Below are 21,807 nucleotides of genomic sequence, written 5' to 3'. Positions count from 1 at the left end.
AGGTTTCGGTGATTAATCCCTTCCCAGCCTAGATTTAATTCTCTCAACGGACAGAGCTGCAGATTGGCATGCAGGCTGGGTTGAACAACAACCAATCTGCACTCTCTTTTCAGCTTCTAAAACAAAAGAGAGGAGAAGACATTCCTGATTAAATAACACTTTCAGAAAACGTCCGGGGCTAGATTTAATCATTGTGTGAGTCTGTGTATTTAAATATGGTTTCAATTCACTGCATTTTATGACAACACTTTATAGCCTATTGAAGAAAGATAAAAGACAATCCTTACAGATAGGCTAGTGGTAACCCATTTGTTTACATTTTGATTACGTTTTGTGCCTTTAAGACGTAAAGATGTTATTAAGCCACGCCCACTGTGCTTTCATAAATCGTTATCTGACGCCACCTAGTGGTTCAGTGCGGCGACGTGCCCTTAAAAAAAACCTTTTTGTACCTCCTGTTTTGCCGTATCATCACCTCCCATCAACGTTTTCCAGGATAAACACACGTGGATCTCCACTGACGCCAGGCAGAAACAACAATAACATGGCAAGCCACGGGCTCGCTTACGACGGCTGCAATTTCTTTAGACAACGGCTAGTTTTATCCACACTCAGCGGGAAGCGTGTTAAAATAAAAAACATACGGTCTAAAGATGACAACCCGGGACTCCGCGGTGAGTTGCAGTTGCATGTGGCGTCGCAGTTAGCTCGGTGGCTAACGTGCTAGCTGTTACGCAGTTGGGAGTGTGTTTTATCACTGGTCGTCAGAAGTGTGGAAACGATGGGACAGTAGTGTAAATGTGAGATAAATACATTCTTACCTCAATGTGTAAAGTTATGCCGGTGTTATACTGGTCAAGAGCATTGAAGCAGTTTTTGCAGAGCTCTTTTTGACAATATAAGAGGGACCTATCTTGGCATATGTGAGTGAGGATCTTCAGAAGTTCCAACAGTATGCAGGCATATTTAATCCACTTTTTTGACTCCATATGTTTTTGTGCTGTGGGCAAAATATAAAAAGAAGGCATTAGCTTACCCCAACATACTTGTTTATATATATGTGTGTGTGTGTGTGTGTGTGTGTGTGTGTGTGTGTGTGTGTGTGTGTGTGTGTGACTCGCCTTTGATTTGAGAAAATATGGCTTTCATCCACGGATTCTGCTGTTGGAAGATGTTTGGTTCGACTAACTGAACATATTTTCTGCTTGCCTTCTCCAGATTTTGAAGCCAGCCTCATCAGACTGCTAGACAAAGTGACCAATGGCTCCAGAATAGAGATTAACCAAACAGGTCAGTGGTATCATTAGGATATGACTATAGTGTTTACTTTTTCACAATCTGTGTGGTTTATCTAATTACTGTTTACTGTCAGAGGATAGCAGAGTCATTTCAGTGTTGTTCAACACCAGCAGATGGACCCAGGTATAATTATATGATTTTAATAATTTACTGTTCAGTATTCTTGCTCTCTTATCATTTTTTTTACATCTCGTTTTTGCTCTCTGTGGCAGTGATGTTAAGTTCAACTGTAGTGATATTCAGTGGCTCCGTTATAACACTGTAAACTACCACCCACTACATTATGGACTCACTTACTGTCCCTATATGTCTGTCTTCACAAGGTACTGTGCTATTCTACCAGCCTGGCTTGCTGTATGGTGGCTCTGTTGAACATGACTGTAACTTACAGCGCTCTGTTGGCTACTATTTGGAAGCCCTGCTCATGTTGGCTCCATTCATGAAGACCTCTCTTAAGGCCACACTGAGGGGAGTCACTAACGATCCCACTGACCCGACGGTGAGGACACACATGCATGCATCTTATCATCTTCTATTACTTCTTGTTTAATTGTGTTCCTTTGAATTTAAGTGTGACTTATGTAGCTCATGCTCACACTGGGTGGGTGGAGCTTAAGCATTCTTCTGCAAAAAATGTCAAAGTTTACGTTGAATTTCTGGGTAAAAGGCACACCTCCCAAATCCAAATGTGCACTACCCTCTAGTGCACACATCATTTCATGCAATTATATCTCAGCTCAGATCAACGCTGTAGGTGTCGTTACAAACTGCATATTTGATTTCTGAGGTGGAGAATTTTTGAAAAGAACATAACAGGTCTGAAGCATAGTCAGGTTTTTACATCAAACCGGAAGTTTGTATATTGACTTGAGAAAGTTTGATGATGTTCAGTTTGTGGTTCACATTATACATTTGCAAATACAGTCTGTTCTCATTATGACATCCATTTTGCCTCTGAGTTCATTTGCATGTTTGATGTGTTGTTACAGCAGGGGAGTCTCTGTCATTCTTTTTTTTTTTTTTTCTTCTTTTTTTTTTTTCTCTCTCTGAGCTTCATTGTTTCAATGTGTATAAACCACAGACGAGAAAGCATTGAAAGACACTAGAGAGAGGTGTTGTCATGGAAACGGTGTGTTGCTGTGTTGGGAAATGGTTCATCATAGGCATTTTCAACCCTGTGAAGACGCAGAAGCATGTTTTAAGGATGTAAACACTGTCTCCTGTAGGTTGACATGCTGAAGTCCACAGCTCTCCCTCTGATGAAGAAGTTTGGTATTGATGGAGAGGGCTTTGATCTCAAGGTGAGGACACAATGGTGGTCTACTGATGAGCATGGTGTAATGTTTTACATTATAGTGCTGCTGCTCAAAAACAAGTCGACCTATCCTTATCTCTCACTCTCTCTGTTCCTGCTCTCCCAGGTGGTGAAGAGGGGTATGGCGCCTGGTGGGGGAGGAGAGGTAGTTTTTACATGTCCCGTCCGCAGGACCCTCAGGCCAGTGCAACTGACAGACCCAGCAAAGATCAAAAGGATCAGAGGAGTGGCGTATCCTTCTCAGGCTCACAGTCATGACCCCTTTTTTAATCTATAAACAAAAGTGATGTGATAAAAACTGTTATTTAAAAGCTTTTTTTTTTTTTTTTTTTTTACAGTTCAGTCCTATTTTTATTTGTTGTCAAATCCAGAGATATTCAACAGTTGGGCCGGAACCCTTTAGGGTTCCTCAGAGTTAGTTCAGGGGGGCTTCCAAATTATGTTTAAAAGAAATTATGGTTTGAAAGTTGTTGTTTTTAGTTTTTTTTTTTTTTTTTTTTTTTAGATTAAGATAAGTCTGAAAAGATACATTAAGAGGATTTCTTTACATTATAATAACAAAGATAAATTGGCCTATTTGTGAAAACAAACCTGTAATGTAATGTACACATTGAAGATAAGTATACTATAGGTAAGGTAGCCACTATGGTAGCCATACAGTTAAGCTTAAGGAGTCACCGCCATTCATTTTCATCCATCCGGCCCAGTTGCAATGCAACTTAATTTTATACAGTAAATGTAGTAGGGGTGTCCCTACACTATCACTCTTTCAGCTAAGGGGTCCTTGGCTTAAAAAATGTTTAACACCCCTGGTCTAATCCAATGACCATTTTTCTTGAGTAATCCTTTTGTTTATCAAAATGTCAGAAAATAGTAGGGAATCACAGTTTTTGACACTTGTCTTGTTTTGTCTGACCAACAGTCAAAAGGCCAAAGATATTCAGTTTACAATGTTAATAAGCAGATAAAAGAAGCAAATCCTCTTCATTGGAGAAGCTTGAACAAGAAAATTTTTGGCGATAATGATTGGCAGAAACTGAACTTTGTCAATGTCTTAAGTTTGTGCTCTTTCAGCTTTAAGTTAAACCTACTGGCGTATGAGTCATCAAAGGTCCTTGACCGTCTAAACCCAGATATTCGGTTCGAGTTTCTCCTCAGATGGCTAACAGGATAGTGGAGTCAGCCAGGGGCGTCCTCAACCAGTTCATTCCAGACATCTACATCCACACCGACCACATGAAAGGAGCCAACTCTGGCAAGTGAGTAGCTAAACATTAATTAATTACAGGGCCATTACTTGATAGTAAAATAAACCCTACTCACTGTTTGTGAAGTGTGCTCACTTTATTCATAACATTTCAGTCCTCAGACTTTCATGCTGTAAAATTCATATAGACAAACCATACCAGTACATACAGTACTGTATGTATGTATGTATGTATGTATGTATGTATGTAAACATAGCCCGGAAAAAAACAATATTTGTGCATTTACTAACAAAGTCTCAATTATCCCAGATTATTCAGAGAAAGACACAAAGTAATTTTTGTTGGTTAACCGCAGGTCTCCAGGTTTTGGTCTGACCCTGGTGGCAGAGACGCTGAATGGTTCCTTCCTTAGTGCTGAGATGTCGTCCATGCCGCAGGGTCAGGGAGACCCCATGCTACCAGAAGACCTTGGCAGGAACTGTGCCAAACTACTTTTGGAGGAGGTTCATCGGGTAAGTACTGCAAAAAAACTCATATACAGTACATACTCATTCCACACACATACACATGTCAGTGTTGTGGTTTTTGGGGTTCGAAAATATTCAGATTTCAGTTTTCTCTACCTGGAATCAGATTTATTTTGGTCTTTGACATGAATTTTGAATGTTCATTTAGTGTTCATTCCATATGTCATTTTGTCCTTCATTCCGCACTCCTTTAACAGGCTTGGGCTGTTGGGAAGAGGGTTTACACGATTTATTTCATTGTGAACAGGTGTAGACACTCAGGAAGCTGGCCAATGTTTTCAGCCTTTGCGCAAACAGGCCTTGTGCCTGTAAACACCCAACAGCAGCATCTGTAATTAGACAAGGAAAGGCACAATATTGATTTATATTTGTATTTAAGCCTACCGTGAAAATGTGCTCTGTGTTATTTTGGTTTTAGACAGGCAGTAGATGACATCAGGTAAGAATTGGCAAACACGAGGCTTTGCTACATTAATACTTCAGGCAACTGAGAGCTCTTTCACCTCCTAACTGATCCACAAAGCAACTGCTATTCATAATACCAAGCCTATCCTGTTTAATTTGCGTAATTCAAGCCGGCACAATGGTTACTTGTCCATAATCATCTTCAACAAGTCTGATAATGGTTTAGAGAATACATCCAAATCGAATTTAGTTTTGGATATTTTTGGAGGGATATATTTTTCTAAGATTGTGTGCAGAGTCATTACTTTTACGTTGAAAACAAATTTGACATTTAAAGGTCATTTACCTTTTGTACTGTTTGGCTTTTCCACTGTGAATTATGTAGTATTATTATGATACTATGCTAAGTTAAACCTTTTGTCAGAAATATTACTTTATCACTAGAGGTTGCCATCAGGTGTTAATTGCCTTGCATACGGCAGCTGTGGAATCAGTTTTTGTCCTCTTGCCAGACGAATGAAACTTTTTGGGGAATACCTGACATAGACAGTCAGAACACATTAGAGTCTCACACCGGGAACACACCGCAGGGGTCAGTGTCGTGTAGCGTAGATACAAGCCTGATTGTGTACCTGGCCTTTCACACCAGACAAATATTTTTGCTTGCCGGTCACAAAGCGTCCCTTCTCCTCTCGTGTCTGTCTGTCTGTCTGTCTGTCTGTCTGTCTATTAAGAAGTTTCTTGTCCTGTCGAGTCTGATTTTTAATTTTTTTTTTTTATAGTGACACTTTTGTTTAATGCCACATTGTCCCATTTATTGACATTTCTAAAGATGTTTTGCTGAGCCAACAGAGGCTAATTCACAGTTGGCGGCAACCCACATTTCATTATGAAATAAGTGTCCTTGACAAAAATGCCATTATGAATAAAAACAGACTTAAAAAAAAAAAATGCATTTTTAAACCAAAAAATGTCTATGATGAAATAAAAATAAAGACCTTGAGACTCTGAATACATTATCTACATTCAACATGCAGATATGTCTGTGCAGAGGTCAAAGGTCACTTCCTGTTTTAGTTGGTAAGGTGACGTGTCAGCTGAAACAGGCTTGATGAATGAGGCTTTATCTCTGCTCATATTTCTACCCATGTAGTATTTTCCCAGGTGTGACTTACATTAGTAGTTGCAAGACAAACTAACTTGGCTGTTACTAAAACCACATATTGGCACACAGAATTTCACATAGTTGGAAAATAGAGCCCACTTCATCAGTATATGTACAATTTGATCCAGTAATTGTGTGACTTTAGTTTGCCTCCACATGGTTCTGCCTCTCAGCCCTCACTCATAGGAGTCATGTGAGTCCAGTTAGCTGTTCAGGGTAGTGCTGATTAACTCTGAAACAGGAATACTGTTGGATGGATCCTCTTAACTCCGAGCAATGGAGTTGGTAACTTTCTCTTTAGCAGCCTCAGAGAGTGGTGGACTAAAAAAAAAATTCCAGTTCAAAAAAGAAGAAAAAAGTGTTCCTTTTTTCATAAAAGGCAGCTGGTAGAATGGGTAGATTCACCAGATCAGAAACTGAACAGCATTTGAATAACTGCTGATTTTAATACCTAACTGTAGCAGGAGAGCAAGGCGATCGCAACAGCTCAGAAGAGAAAAGATGACACCAGAGTAAAAGGGATGTGTGACTTGTGCTGGAATAGTTACTTTTTGAAAACTGGGAAAGGAAAAGAAATTGGCTGGATTCGCGTTAAAGGGCATAGGCGCTCTGTATCGTGTGCGTATGTTTGTTTAGTGGTTAATCAGTACAGTCCTCTTGTAGTAAACCAAAGCTACACGATGGACATTTTGTTTTTAGAAGCAACATCAACACTGGACAGGAGCTCATGTAAGTAGTTCATGTTTGGTTGAGTTTTTAATGTTAAACAATCTTAGATTTTTCTTAAAGAGATCACTAACTTGGCTTTGTGTATGCATGTATGAAGAGCTTTGTTAGAATGTTACTATGCCAATGTCTTGCTATTTTTGTGAGTGTGTGTGTGTGTGTGTGTGTGTGTGTGTGTGTATATACAGCTTCAGAGCTACACGTTAAGAGAAAGACCATAGTAGTTGTTACACAATGAGCCTGAAGACATTCAGAATATGAGGCAAGGGTCCTATGAAACCCGTTACTGTTTACCCAGGTATGAAATGTTAAAAAAAAAAACACTATTTCTGTTTAGTGTTCTCACTAAATTCAGAAAATGTTATTGTTTTGTTTTTCTACTTTAGTCAGAATGGTGTCGAATTAGTTTAAAATCAAATGCAAAACAAGGATTTATCATTAATATTTCCCCCCAGAATTTGTTTATTAATAATTTATAAATTAATAATTTATTTTTTTTATCTATTTTTTATTTCACCCTGTGACATCTACTCAATTTTCTTTTAAAGTGTTTTACAGGCTTAGGTCACGTATATTCCTGGAAATTACCCTTGATTTTCCATTTTATTCCATCAAATGCTTGAGTTTCATCTCTTGTTTCACTTTGATTGTTTGAAATGGGGTTGTCATTTAGTCGAAGGATTCACGGGACTTTTCCATATCGCCTCGTGGCCGTTGGTGGCTGCTGGCCTCTTGGGAGATCTCAACTGTTTTTGTTTCTTTTGCGCTGGAAGGCAGGGCCTGATACTAGCTGTCAGAAATGATGTTATTGCATTACATATTTCTTATTTTTTACTGAAGTGGGGCTGCATGTTGAAAAGGATATGCCAAACAAAAACGGGGGAAAGCTGAAAATGTAAGTTTGTAAGTTTAAACTTTTATAGCCCAGAACAGCAGCACACAAAGGTAGTGTGCTCAGGCACAACACATTTTTCGATAGTCAACATAATGTGCTCTCAACTTTGTGGAATACGTTAGTGGAATGTAGTTTGATAAAACCACACTTTAAAATGTATAGGTTCTTACGCTTAATGAACACTGTTGAGTTTGTACTGGAGACAAAGTGTATTGGTAAAATGTCTTGGAATTAAAAAAAATTGAAAATAAAATCCCTCATGTATCTAGTATATCTAGTAGAAATTATACACAGAAAACATACTTGTAATAACCATTTAGATGGAAGTGCTTTGTAAATTATGGTCCAACCATGTCAAACTATGGAATCTTCATCAATCCTTCATACTGCTACTCTCAAGGCCTATTAATGAAGTAAAATGGTGGAAATAATTTGCGATGCAGTTGCAATCGAAGTACAGGTCTTCATAAGGTTGCATAGGTGAAGTCATCTATTATTTGTTTGAGTTAATATTTACAGCCTAACCTAGTTTGATAAAATATCCACTTGTAGAAGGAATCTGCCTCATTGACAATAAAAAAAACAAAAACAATGTCACTATAGTTCCGCCGTGGCTTCAGTGATATGATTATGTAATTGAATTGCATTTCTGCTGACAAGCTGTCGGGATGCCATAATACTGCGTGACTGGGCCACATGCATTCATGTTAGAATGAATGCATAGTACAAGAAACTGATTTTGTGTAGCTTACTATAAACCGATGGAATGGACAACATTTAATGTTCATTTACTTTATAAAATGCTTCTGGGTGTGTCCAGTCTGGCATAGTCCTCTTTATACAGCCTGGGGAATAGCACATAGCTGTTGCAGAGTAATCCTGATAGCATGTGATCACTTGGATGCAGAGAGTGGATCCTCTGTCCTCTAAATATTCGAAGAAAACAGGGAGCAATAGGGCACAGGGCAAGTAGGTCAGCCGGGGCAGGGAAACACCGCATTATTAAAGAAAAAGAAGAGGAAAATATGTTGTCAAGAGATGACATGTCCACCGTGTTCACTATCATTGAGGAAAAGTATAAAAATAAGAGTACTAAAAGGTATTCAAATCTGCCAGCCTGTCGCAACAAAACTGTAAATAAATGTGGTTCAAAATGTTTTCACTTTTTTTAAAGACAGCAACCTAAATGTGTTTCCGGAGCAAAAAAAGAATCCGGCCTACAAACACCTCTCTTGGATGCTCGCTATGCTTTGCGAGTGTAGATGGCTATCAGTGTTGGACCTGAGATAATCAATTCCCTGTCCAGGGGTTGCCGAGTCCTTTTTAAACATCTCCACCTCCATTATGTATTTCTGTGTTGCTTTTGTTGCTAAAACCCATCGCCCCTCTTTCTAATGTTTTTAGGGTGGCTGCGTGGATTCCTCCAATCAAAGCCTGGCGCTGCTCTTGATGACCCTTGGCCAACAGGACGTGTCGAAGGTTCTGCTCGGACCCCTCTCCCCATACACGTAAGCCAGCGTCACTCAATAACAGACACACACAAAGCTCCCGCCTTAGCTTATTTATAAGTTACTACAGATGCACTTTATTCTTCTTTTTATCCAATCTTGGCAAGTGACAGCATTTCAAAATCCTCGACCCAACGTCATTCAACGTCAGCACGACATGCTGGACAAATAAACTACAGAGGCCGTAACTATTATCAGTTTGTTAAACCCAAGCATTATTCCATGTTTATAATTCATTATTACTAAAAATGCCAGGATTTAAAAATGTTTGAACTAAATTGAATGTCACATGCAACAAGAGGTTTGTTTCAAACACACTGGGCAGTGTAGTTCACAGTAAACCAGGTGTTCTTACAATGACTACAGCTCAGAAAGCCTTCTGCGTATACAAAGGGGAATGGAGAGAAAATGTAAGTAAAGTGCTCATTTCACCGGAATATTTGTTAGATTTTTTTTAAATGTGAAAGGCAGAAAATAACAAGTCTTGGTTTAATTCAATGGACATTGTATCACATTTTTTTCACATGCTTTTGAATGCATTCATTATCATGGGACTTGGCCAGCTGTGCATTCACTTGATCAGTGTCAGTTCATAGAGTGTTTGCGTGCTTGGTCAATGTATGATTAACTAATATATTTAGAGTGTGTGTGTGCTTGGTGAATGTGTAATTAATTAATTAATATATTGCAGTTTGAGATGCATTTTAACTTGAATAATTCCTTGTGAGCCGATTAAAAAAGCAATTGAACGCAAAGATGATTTTGGACATCACCATGAATGAGGAGTGAACTATGAACTGTCCATTTTCAGTTATCATGGTACCGGTGCTGTGTCCCTCTCAAGTACAGTACTATGATAACTGAAGATTGGCAGTGCCATCACAATGCACTCCTCACTCAGGTAATGCTGATGGGGTTTTTTTCTTTAAAAGACTTGAAATGAAGTTGAAACCTTTGTATTTTTTTTCTTTTATAAATTGGCTTTGCATTATACATTTTAGTCATCCCAGCTTTAAAGGTCCCATGACATGGTGCTTTTTGGATGCTTTCATATACCCTTACTGATCCCTTAATGCTCCATCTGAAGTCTCTTTCCCAAAATGTAGCCGTGGTGTAGAATTACAGCCACTAGAGCCAATCCCACAATGAGCTTTCTTTAGGACGTGCCATTTCTGTGTCTGTAGCTATTGAGGAGGGGAGGGGTGGCCTTGGCCAACTGCCACTTTGCTCATTTGACAGCCATGATGTCTCTCTCTTTCTCATGGGCGGGCCAAATTCTCTGGGCGGGCAAAGCATCTGAGCTTTCATTTTTGCAAAGGCAGAGCAGGACACCCAGGGCTCGGTTTACACCTAATCACCATTTCTAGTCACTGGGGGACCATAAGCAGGCTGGGGATTTATTGTTAATGTTAAAAAACTAATGTTAAAAAAGTGAAATTTTCATGCCATGGGACCTTTTAAGAATTGAACGTAATGTGCATGAGACCTTGACTTGTAGCAGACTGCATGGAGTAGACTCTGTTCTCCAACTGTGTATTATTTTTTGACATTTGAACTGTTTCTCATCCAACTTAGGGTCTACCCCTCTCAAATAATGAAACTGAAATTTCATCCCCCATTTTTGAACTTTCTTTCCTCTCCTTCACTGTCTCTCCAGGGTCGAGTTCCTCAGACACATTAGAGATTTCTTCCAACTCATGTTTAAGATCGAGGTTCAGAAGCCTTCGGAAGACGAAAGGAAAGGAGGGGACAAGGTCCTGATGACCTGTGTAGGAGTTGGTTACAGCAACATAAACAAAACCATTAAATAAAACAATTTTTTTATATAACATCTTGTAGCTCTTTGCTCACTAACATAAAACACAAATACAAATAGTAGAATACATTATTTTTATTGTATTAAATGTGAAAGTTGTGACCTCAATTATTTGTGTGCCAACTTTAATGCTATTTGTGTTACAATACGCTACCGGTCAAAAGTTTGGGGTCACTTACAAATTTCCATACCACTCCATTATAGACAGAATACCAGCTGATCTTTATCATTATCATTTTATCAGCAACCGTTCATCCAATGTTCCAAAGGCACATTGTGTTTACTAATCTCATATTTAAAAAAAAAAAAACTGAGAAAACATTGGAGAACCCTTTTTTAATTATGTAAGCACGTAATGTAATCTGAAAACCGCTGCCCTGGAGCTCAGCTGGTACCCCAAACTTTTGACCGGTAGTGTACATGCGTTGACAGCCATCAGACAAATGGAATACAATTTTATAAATTTAAAATACATTCAATAGCATCTTCATGTACATACTTCTAAGTAAGTGTGGGTGCACACGCGCGTGTATTTTAATCATTCAGTCAGCGCAGCCTTGTCTGGTTGAACATGAATTCCACATTCAAGCATTTCCAGATGGTTAGTTACAGCCATGTTCAAGGTTAGTTTCAGCTATGTTCAAGCAAATGTATCAGTATGATGGTGTTGGAAAGGTCAGGACTGGTTTTCCTTCCATTGACTCCGATTCTTCCCATCCGCAGTTCTCACCATGTTCTTCATCACAGGAGTTGGGAGGAGTTAGTCGTCTTGGCCACTTAGATGTTTTAGGGCGTCGCCATAATAACCAGACACTTCAGACTTCACACAAACATGAATAGAGGGGAAAAACAGAAAATTGTGTTCACATCACATGAACACATGATGTTGACAACACAAGACTATTAAACATTTACAGTATGTTGAGGTGTAATGAGCATATTACATTTCTCTGGCCATGTGCACTTACCTCTAACTGGGAGTAGAGGGAACATCCAAACAGCTTCTTATACTCTGCTCTGATGTCCAGCAGGTCCACCTCTGAGCGACTGACTAGTATCCTGGTCAGAGTGGACTCTGTGGTCCCCGCGCCCTGGACAAAGGAAATTTTGGGAAAGGGGCAAAGGCACAAATTGGACTTGGGTGGATCAAATGCTCATTTGTTTACAGTTATTATCCCGTATTAATGTGTGACTGCTTAAGAGCCTGTTGACACATTTCAACCAGTGGTGCACATTTAGTCAAAGCAGCAATATAACAGTGGCTTAACATTCCTTTCCACACCACTGGGGACAAATACAATTGTCTGCAGTGGATAAAAAGGACAGCGTGAACCACACAATGTGGATTTTGTTTTGGGAGCCACAGGCTTTGAGGGTTAAAAAGACCCTTGTGCTACAGATGGACATAGTGTGAAGCTTACCTTCATGCTTTTGAAAAGCCTCTCAGCCAGGTATGCTGGAGTGGTCTTCACACACTTAACTAGACAAAGAAAAGTTTTTTTTTTAATAATTTGTGTTTAATGTGTCTCAAATGTGCAATGACTTAATTTATCCAGCATGAAAATGAGCATTAAAAAATGAGCCAATGTAAGGGTAAAAAAAATAGCCAGACAATATGACAACACTCACCAACGGCCACAAGCAGCTTCTCCAGGTTACCAGACATCTCACTCTCAATGCTCTCCTGCAGAGTCTTCTTACTAATATTCTTGTACTCTACCAGAGCTGCCAAAACATAACAGAGGAATAAACAGGTTAGTTTTTTTAGTTTTTTTTTTAGCCATGCTAAAGATGGTAATGTCGATCTGTTGGTCGGTGGATTAAGACAATTAATGTATCGGTCTGGTAAGTTAAGAAAATGATATTGGTTTATTGTAATGCAGCCTGTAAAACCAGGAACAGACATGTAGGCCATATTATATTATGATATCCAAAATCTAAGATGATATCTAGTCTCATCACAATGTTGATATTATATTGATATATTACCCAGCCCTACCCCTAATTTGTTTTTGTTTTTTTTACCTGTAGCACCACCACGAGGTAGACATTTTTTGCGTTTAGTGAAGTAGCTTAAGACCAACTGGATGGATTGCCATTACATTTGGTACAGTCATTCATGTTCCCCAGAGAATGAATCCTAATAACTTTGCTGATCCCTTTACTTTTCATCTAGGGCCATCCATGTCCAACTTATTAAATTAGTCCAATACCTATGACCAAATACCTGCAATACTACTGACATTCAACCTCAGCTTCATTTGCTAAGGAGCCCTAAACACAGAGTGCAGCTAAGATGGTGAACATGGTCAACATTATTACTGCTTATCAAAAATCAGCTTGTTAGCATTGTCATTGTGAGTATGTTGACATGCTGATGTCAGTGTTGAGCTCAAACCACTGTTGTACAACCTGCAGACTCGTGGTCTTGTATTTGTATCACATAGGCATGTACAGAAAAAATATGTTAGGGGTAAACCCACTCTGTCGAAGCTGGGGAATACTCCTGTGGCACAAGATGTCGATAAACTTTCCCTCATCTGTCCCCCACTTCTTCTCCCCAGCTTCATACAGGGCCTGAAAAGGGGAAATGAGAGTGAGTGTGAAAATACAAACGGCTTTAGTTTATATTTCCTCCGGATTTTCATTTAACCTGTTAAGACAGCTGTGGTAACTGAGGTGTCGGCTTCCATTAAGCCCAAAAAATGTGTAAGGTCAGGATATGAATGTCAAACTAACAATTGAAGTGTGCCAACACCACACACTTACCGATCTGACACAAAGTAAACTGCTCTGTAGTAGTATTTTTTTTAATGTTACTGTCCTTATTTAAATCCCAAAAACATTGTGTACAAACTACCTGTAGCCACGCCAGCTCGGTGGCTGGACTGTGTCACTGATGAACACAGAAGTATTCTAAATGTATGTAAGAAACCGGCAGTGAATTTACCTTAGCATCGGCTTTAGCTTTGGCAACGTCCACATTGGTGCTCTCGTCTCTCTTCCCCTGTGAGGATGAACAGAAGAATAGTCATGGCATTTGCTCATTTTAGTGATGAGCCATTTTAAATATACTATGTCACAATTTGATACAGATGACACACTCCCCAAGATTTACAGTTCTTGTTGAAAACACATTTTTATTTTTTCTCTACTGTTCAGGCCTCTAACTGAAGACAGAAATATGAAACAAGGTGTAGATTGATTTTTTTTATCCCATCAATTTTTTTGAGATAGGATGTAAATGTTCAGACCACAATACATTGAATGCTTTAGGTCTGACGGTTTGTTGGGAATGCGAGCACATCATTAATTTAATGTCCAGTACCTCAGCCAAGATGAGCAGAGCTTTGCCGTAATCTCCAGATACCTCCGACTGCAGATCATGAATCATCGATCTTCCAGTTTCTTAAATGAAACGGCACATTACGGCTGATTTCACAACAATCTAGACACGTTACATCATGAACATTTGCCAACTGTTTCACAATAATCCAGTTACTATCTAATCGGTGAAAATACAAATACTTAGTCAGAGAGGAAGCAACGAAGTACAAATACTTTGTTACTATACTCAAGTAGAAACTGGATCTGGGAATTCTCAGAGTCACAATCGAGTTGTTATCTTGCTACTCAGTCAGAATCTTATTAATGTGGAGTCCCAGTCTCTGTCACAATAATCCTATGATGTGATGTGATGTTTCAGGCCTATTAGCAGACATCCATTTAAAATGTAGGCAATGGCAGATAAAGAGCCCTTTTTCCATGTCCACTGAAGTTTCTCAGCTTGCACTCTAGTAACTCTGTGTGGTCCAGGTAGCTTTGCATAAAAAACGTCTGTCATTTGCAAGGCTACTTTTATTTTTATACTTTAAGTAAAGTTCCAAGCCTGTATTTTGTTCCTTTTACATTAGTAAAGAAGTTAAATCCTAACTTCTACCTGAGTATTTTGTAATTCTACTTGAGTACGGGAAGGGAGTACTTTTGCCATCTCTGTACTTAGTGTTGAAGATACTAACCTGCGAGGTATGCTTCAGACAAGGCTTGCATCTGTCTGTTGGATCTCGAGGCAAAGATTTCTGTCAACGTACTCTCGGTGGTCCCTGCTCCCTGTACGCGATACACACAAAATGTGATAAGCACAAGGAAATGATGACAACGTTTTAGCTGTTCTTTCAACACAATGTAATTATAGTAAAATGTCATGAATCCAAAGTAATCTTAAGTAAATTAAGTCTGTTTAAAAAAAATGAAACATGTAGAACGGTGTGTCTCCGCTCCCTTTACAATCTCTTTTTTTTTGTATCTTTATACACCGATGCTTTGACAGGCCAATGCAGACTCTGTATTGAAGCAAGGGCCATGCCATCTTGAAGTTAATCTGACACAATCTCACCTTGATGGCTCTGATGACTTCATGGCAGTCGTAGACAGCAGGGGGTGTTACCAAGGCTACTAACAAGTCCTCAAAGTCTCCGTGGGTGTCGCCCTCCAGGTCAGCTACTAATGTCTGATGGAGGAACGTTGATGTCACACATGTTGGTCCACTGTCTTTGTCACAACACTCAGAATTATTATTTAAAAGTCAACTGATGTACCCTTCCTGTGGCTTTCTCATAGGCTTTAGCGATAAGCTGGCGCTGAGCATTACTTCTTTGGGTCAACACCTCAATTAGTGTCTTTTCTGTCGTACCTATAGAGAAGAAGGGGAACACAAAACAGGCTCACCACTTACTTACACTGCACTTGGAGAGTTTGTGGCTTTTCAACCTTTACAAATACAACTTGGTCTACTATTGGGCAGATTTGCACATTTAGTAAAACATAATTAAAGTTAAAGTTACATGTTCCTCTGATTTAAAAGAATACTTAAAACGGTGACTCATCAACTTACCAATGCCTTCTATGGCCTTCCTTAGTGCAGACACATCTTCTTCCACTTTGAAGTTTGCCTTGTCCTTCACAGTTCCTCTTGCACTGGACTGATGAACACAGAAACACTCACAGGCTCATACATACCAATACAAAAATAAATCAACGAGTAACCACGTTCCATATGTGTAATAAACGAAAACACATATGTAGTGTTTTCTGTTTGATATGTTATATTCTAAGCTTTCATACAGGATTTGTCACTATGCATCTAAGCAATCGCAACCCAGAAATATTCATCATCATCATCGGCCTGGGCACTAAAAAGGTAAGAACATGTTTAACTTACTGTCACGGTCAGTGAGGAGGGGGAGTCTAAGAGCAGCTCCAAGTCATCCTACAATACAAGTCGAGAATTATGCTTTAATAATCAACTTTATATTTCTCATATTTTAAGTCGACGATCTAATTTGAAACTACTCACCCAACCAGACATTGTTGTGGCTGTGGACAAAAGTCTGAAACTAGGAAAAAGAAAAAGCATACAGTATTAGCATCTTCTTATCACCGTATGGTTTTATTCCTTTAGCTCTATGGTCTCCTGCTTTCTCCTTAGTTTTGCTCTATACATTTCTCATCCTCGAAACTTTTACTGCCTGCGCGTTCGGCCTCCACTTCGGGTATCAAACAAATCCACTGGGTTATGACTTGGTGGGAATCCGTTGTGTCCGCGACTGGAGCTCCATCAAATAAAAACCCTTAACATTGTTGTCGACAGCTGAGGAAAACCCAATTTGCCGATGAGCAAAATAAAGCGCAAACAGAATAAAGGTGCGCACATCCGGGTGACTGTGATCAAAAGGCATTCCCCTGGATTTTTCTTCTTACCTTAGGTTTAGTAAAAGAACAGGATTGATATCAGAGGAATTTTCAGTTTACCAGAATCGCCACACCTTACAGAAGAGTTGAGAAAGGCAACGCCCATTACTGGGCGGAGTACACTGAGTCATGGAGACGTTTTTCATAAACTCCTCCTCACTTCTGCACGGCCCCAGTTCAGCCCTGTCAACTTAGTGATACAGACACAGAAATGTACCTTTCTTTGTAACTTGACTCCCTTGGGCAACAATCTGCCCACTTCACTAAAAGTAACAGAAGCTGCTGGACGCCATTTGTCAAACAGTGGACGCCATTAGACGTCAGTAATGAGCCTAGCCCGTTTAAGACCGACAGGGTCCAAAGTCGTATTTGCCTTCAGGGAAGGGCCCAGGGCATGAGTCAGAGGAGAGGAAGGAAACCGGCCGCATCTCTTACGGTCATCCCTACACTTACTCCATGGTCAGATTCCAGTTAATTATCTAGATATGTAGAGCTGCTCATGAGTGCAGGAACCCCTGCTTAAGTTGACAACAAAGAGGAATAAAAAGTAATGTCAGTCGCTTTAGTAATTTTCTCAGAATTCACAAAACTCCACCAGTCTCAAAGGATCACATACTACTGTTGTTACAGGCTCTGTAATGCTTCTAAAATAGTATATTGACTATTTGAGATATAAAATATATTCATTTGACAAAGTTTTTGAAGCTCAGGATTGCACACACATTGTTCTGGTCAGATCCCATCACTATTGGAGTTTACCCATTGTTATTTTTATTCTATTTTTATGGTAGTTTATGAGACTAAACAGGCTTTGAGATATAGTTACAAATTTAAAAAGAGCCACATTATGGCGCCTATCATATCTTTCGTTGTTCTTTAAGGCTGCTCATTAAACACATTTTCAATAGTACAAATGGCCCCACAAACATTTCTGCAAAAAAATATACTTAATATACATGCTGAATTAGAGTTTAATCAACTCACATTCGACTACCCGTTTTTCAAATCTTAAATATGTGATTGGTCTTTTGCTGTATTTATTTGAGAACTGAATGCTGTGCAGTATGTTTAGTAGTACAATGCATCATTTTATTCTAAACTTTGAGTTATTTTGTCCCAATTTGGAGAGAAACCAGACTTGAAAGGCTACATAAAGAACGTGACACTCTGGCTTTAAGAGTCCTCAGCTTTCTGAAAATGGATTAGCCAACACTGCCCCCTAGTGACCACAACCCAAAACCCCAAGAGTAAGCTGCCTACCACATGAAAAAGGTATTTCATTCTGTACCTACTCCATTGCTTATTCAGTTAACAAACTTGTTACCCTGTATTTTAAAACATTTAAGCAAAATCCAAGGCACATTAGCAAAACTAGTGAGCAACATCTGGTTTGTGCAGCAGTATATGAACTTTGATCTGAGTAATAAACTAATCTGCTATGTGCTCCATTTCATCTGTGTACTAAGTATATGTAGTCAGGATTACAGAGCGGAACGGCATATCCGATGTTTTTGGTTTATGCTTTTATTAGACATTTGAGTCATTAACCGCATTACTTTTATTTAGCCAGTTGATCTTTTCAGACCATTCAGTACAATCATCAACGATACATAGTGTTAATTTGAACTAATTTCAGAGACATTGCACAAGACAATTTTAGCAAGTTATAACTTAAGCAATTTTTATTTACTAACCTGCATTTATAGTACTCTAATTCACTTCTGGCAAAATACTATTGCAGCTACACTTTATGTACAGTGTAGAGCATCTGCTCAAAACATACACAAGTCATTTAAACCAGGATGTAGACTTCAAAATATTCAGAAGAATTTATTTAACATGCAACAATGGAACCGCAGACAGACCACTGAAAACTGGAAAGTACTTTTGAACATCACTCTTCGCTTTCTAAAGTGACACATTAGGTCAGCTTCTTCTCACCCCTTATTTAGGCCAGCTCCTCCTCACCCTCTTCCTCAAACTCTCCCTCTTCTTCAGCAGTGGCATCCTGGTACTGCTGGTACTCAGACACCAGGTCATTCATGTTGCTCTCTGCCTCTGTGAACTCCATCTCATCCATACCCTCGCCAGTGTACCAGTGGAGGAAAGCTTTGCGCCTGAACATAGCTGTGAACTGCTCAGAGATGCGCTTGAACAGCTCCTGGATGGCTGTGCTGTTTCCGATAAAGGTGGCGCACATCTTCAGGCCGCGGGGAGGAATGTCGCAAACCGCAGTCTTGACGTTGTTGGGGATCCATTCAACAAAGTAGCTGCTGTTCTTGTTCTGCACATTCAGCATCTGCTCATCCACCTCCTTCATAGACATGCGGCCACGGAAGATGGCAGCCACTGTCAGGTAGCGACCATGACGGGGGTCGCAGGCAGCCATCATGTTCTTTGCGTCGAACATCTGCTGCGTGAGCTCAGGGACAGTGAGTGAACTGTACTGCTGACTGCCTCTGGCAGTGAGGGGAGCAAAGCCTGGCATGAAGAAGTGCAGACGGGGGAATGGCACCATGTTTACAGCAAGCTTACGCAGGTCAGCATTGAGCTGTCCAGGGAACCTGAGGCAGGTGGTGACACCGCTCATGGTAACAGAGACCAAGTGGTTGAGGTCACCGTATGTGGGGGTGGTGAGTTTGAGGGTGCGGAAACAGATGTCATACAGGGCCTCATTGTCGATGCAGAAGGTCTCATCTGTGTTTTCTACAAGTTGGTGGACAGATAGTGTGGCGTTGTAGGGCTCAACAACTGTGTCTGATACTTTTGGGGAAGGCACCACGCTGAAGGTGTTCATGATGCGGTCAGGGTACTCCTCCCTAATCTTGCTGATGAGCAGGGTGCCCATACCAGAGCCTGTACCACCACCCAGGGAGTGTGTGAGCTGAAAGCCCTGAAGGCAGTCACAGCTTTCTGCCTCCTTTCTCACCACATCCATGACAGAGTCCACCAGCTCTGCACCCTCTGTGTAGTGACCCTTAGCCCAGTTGTTGCCAGCACCACTTTGCCCTGTAAAACAAGAATTAAGATTACACTTTGTGCATAATGAGCAACTAACATTTTTTGGACAAGTGAGCAAAATTATAATTTACCGAACACAAAGTTGTCTGGTCTGAAGATCTGGCCAAAAGGTCCAGACCTCACAGAGTCCATGGTGCCTGGCTCCAGATCGACTAGCACAGCCCGGGGTACATATTTACCACCTACAAAAAAAAAAAAAAGCAGGTCAGAGGTGAGGGATAGATAGATCTCAGATAATGAAATATATATGCTACTTTAAATTTAAAAACAAAATACATACCTGAGGCTTCATTGTAGTAGACATTGATCCTGTCAAGCTGCAGGTCACTGTCACCATGGTATGAACCAGTTGGGTCAATACCATGCTCGTCACTAATCACCTCCCAAAACTGTAAGACAAATACAAACCTTTTTAGGGACAAAGAAAGTCGTCATGCTTTATTTGTAAAACTGTGGGAGAAAAAAATAAAAAAATCCATCATGGAAAAATAGTCACTTTAAGTTCACAGCGCTTAGGCCTCGCCCACGTTATATGATAAACAGTTCTGATAAGTTCATATAAAAAAAAAAAAAAAAAAGATGCCCAGTTTAATCAAATACATGACAAAACCTACAGACTTGACGCCAGTGACGTCTATGGTGAGTAATAAACAGTTCCTTCTTTCTAGTTTCATTGGTAGCGCGGAAGCAGTGGCTAACATCGGGGTAATCTACGTGGTTTGGACTCCATGCGCCACCACGGATAGTAAGTGCGCCACTGATTAAGTCTCATAGGAATGAACGTGCCCCGCCTCGAACGCTGTATCACTTCTAATAACTCAATGGAGGACAGGGAGGTGCACGGGCGGTCAGCGAGAACAATTTTCTGCGTTCATACAGCATCAGGCGCTCATCAGGCGGTCCGTTTAAGACGCGAGGCTTTATTTTAAACGGGGGGGGGGGGGGGGGGGACTAGTGCTTTTAGGCTGCAGCCATGGGGACCGCATGGGTGTGCCGAAAAAACCGCAGCGGCCTGCAGAGAAAAGTGGACCGATTTAACTTTTGGAAAAACGCAACCCTACGTCATCCTTCGGTGGTCAGACATGGTACCGCGACAGACTGACTGTTCAGTCGTTTTAAATAAAAGAAAAAAAACGTTAAACACGCACTCAACTGCCTTGGAGTTTGTTTAATGTTAGCCTAGCAGAATGTTTCCTGCAACAAGCTCGAGCACAAAGACCGGTGCATTGTCTCGTCCTTTGAAAAGGAAGCTGCCTTCACGTACGCTCGGATATGTGGACATCTAGGAGCAATCTGACAAAACAATTTGTGAAATATAAAGAGCACAACGTCATACAATGGGGATATTTGAAATGACACTCCCATGCACCGAGACAAATCGCCGGATCGCTTGCGGAATGCGTAGTTAATCCGCCTTAATGAAACGTTAAAAAATAATTTTGATTTCGATCACATAATTACAGTAGCTCTCTCCAGACAGGCAAAACAATACAGACAAAACAGCTTTAGTCGCTGTTTCTTCATTTGACGCTGCAAAATATAAAACGAGGTCGGACTATGGGCGTCAGCGCAGTTTGGCGCGCCTCATAGCACGCAGTTTGGTGCGTGTTAGGCCTTGTTAAGATTGAGATTCTGTGGTTTAAACAGGAAGTAACACTGGCTCGAAATGGTTTTAATTTTTTTTAATATTATACACTTCGACAAATTTCGGCCCTAAAGACGGCCCTAAAACATAATTCGTTTATATTAAAAGATAAAACGTCAATTTATCTGAGAGCAGATTGCACGGCGTGTTTTTTGAATAAAAAACTCAATTTAGAAGTCAAAAGGCAAATGACTTTACTAACCTTAGAGCCAATCTGGTTTCCGCACTGTCCGGCTTGAAGATGCACAATTTCCCTCATTTTTCTGTCTGGAAGAATGGTAGACCTTTCGTGGAATGACTTTGCCTTTCTTTATCTGCGTGCACAATGGCTGGCTCAAACCTCTTTTTATACTACAGCTAGATCCGCCCCATACGCGTCAGCTCGAATGTGTATTGGCCGATTTTTTGAAGGCATCATCTACAGACACACATTTTAACCAATCAACTGTTCAAACGCTTATCCGCAGCCATGTCCCAGAAGGTTCCCGGTTGAAAAGATCCCGGAAGTTCTTAGCGGGGCGTTTGA

The 21,807-nt window shown here is 40.2% G+C and overlaps 3 protein-coding genes across 3 annotated transcripts; 1 reads left to right on the top strand and 2 right to left on the bottom strand.

Annotated features, from left to right (window-relative positions):
- The first annotated feature begins 406 nt into the window (after positions 1 to 406).
- Positions 407 to 10,879, top strand: rcl1 (RNA terminal phosphate cyclase-like 1). Its single transcript, XM_032539044.1, has 9 exons — positions 407 to 674; positions 1,219 to 1,290; positions 1,623 to 1,798; positions 2,526 to 2,600; positions 2,721 to 2,845; positions 3,748 to 3,873; positions 4,178 to 4,334; positions 8,945 to 9,048; positions 10,706 to 10,879. The coding sequence occupies exons 1-9, from the start codon at positions 545 to 547 to the stop codon at positions 10,857 to 10,859; spliced, it is 1,119 nt and encodes a 372-aa protein (XP_032394935.1). The 5' UTR covers positions 407 to 544; the 3' UTR covers positions 10,860 to 10,879.
- A 425-nt stretch (positions 10,880 to 11,304) lies between these two features.
- Positions 11,305 to 16,877, bottom strand: anxa3b (annexin A3b). The gene is made up of 14 exons (XM_032539052.1): positions 16,625 to 16,877; positions 16,221 to 16,260; positions 16,086 to 16,133; positions 15,759 to 15,846; positions 15,463 to 15,557; positions 15,261 to 15,374; positions 14,884 to 14,974; positions 14,193 to 14,272; positions 13,815 to 13,871; positions 13,348 to 13,441; positions 12,494 to 12,589; positions 12,286 to 12,344; positions 11,833 to 11,955; positions 11,305 to 11,684 (listed from the first exon to the last, which is right to left on the bottom strand). Exons 2-14 carry the CDS (start codon positions 16,230 to 16,232, stop codon positions 11,625 to 11,627), a joined length of 1,017 nt encoding a protein of 338 aa, XP_032394943.1. The 5' UTR covers positions 16,233 to 16,260; positions 16,625 to 16,877; the 3' UTR covers positions 11,305 to 11,624.
- A 1,543-nt stretch (positions 16,878 to 18,420) lies between these two features.
- LOC116703938 (tubulin beta-1 chain) lies at positions 18,421 to 21,754 on the bottom strand. Its single transcript, XM_032539043.1, has 4 exons — positions 21,484 to 21,754; positions 19,917 to 20,025; positions 19,708 to 19,818; positions 18,421 to 19,624 (listed from the first exon to the last, which is right to left on the bottom strand). The coding sequence occupies exons 1-4, from the start codon at positions 21,538 to 21,540 to the stop codon at positions 18,564 to 18,566; spliced, it is 1,338 nt and encodes a 445-aa protein (XP_032394934.1). The 5' UTR covers positions 21,541 to 21,754; the 3' UTR covers positions 18,421 to 18,563.
- Positions 21,755 to 21,807: the final 53 nt, after the last annotated feature.

The sequence above is a fragment of the Etheostoma spectabile genome, chromosome 16, assembly GCF_008692095.1.
Source record: "Etheostoma spectabile isolate EspeVRDwgs_2016 chromosome 16, UIUC_Espe_1.0, whole genome shotgun sequence".
Taxonomy (NCBI): Eukaryota; Metazoa; Chordata; class Actinopteri; order Perciformes; family Percidae; genus Etheostoma; species Etheostoma spectabile.
Note: the sequence above shows the minus strand (reverse complement) of the source record. Positions and strands in the feature narration are given on the sequence as shown.

Bases quoted from the DNA above. Each gene is read 5' to 3' on its own strand.
- rcl1 (XM_032539044.1), top strand. From the start codon at position 545: ATGGCAAGCCACGGGCTCGCTTACGACGGCTGCAATTTCTTTAGACAA. The intron at 675-1,218 runs GTGAGTTGCAGT...TGCCTTCTCCAG, and splicing joins TGACAACCCGGGACTCCGCG to ATTTTGAAGCCAGCCTCATC. The intron at 1,799-2,525 runs GTGAGGACACAC...TGTCTCCTGTAG, and splicing joins ACGATCCCACTGACCCGACG to GTTGACATGCTGAAGTCCAC.
- anxa3b (XM_032539052.1), bottom strand. The intron at 15,847-16,085 runs GTAAGTTAAACA...TGTGTTCATCAG, and splicing joins CCTCCTCACTGACCGTGACA to TCCAGTGCAAGAGGAACTGT. The intron at 13,872-14,192 runs GTACTGGACATT...TCATCCTCACAG, and splicing joins CTCTGCTCATCTTGGCTGAG to GGGAAGAGAGACGAGAGCAC.
- LOC116703938 (XM_032539043.1), bottom strand. From the start codon at position 21,540: ATGAGGGAAATTGTGCATCTTCAAGCCGGACAGTGCGGAAACCAGATT. The intron at 19,819-19,916 runs GTATGTATTTTG...TTTTTTTTGTAG, and splicing joins CTACTACAATGAAGCCTCAG to GTGGTAAATATGTACCCCGG. The intron at 19,625-19,707 runs GTAAATTATAAT...CTTGTTTTACAG, and splicing joins ACCAGACAACTTTGTGTTCG to GGCAAAGTGGTGCTGGCAAC.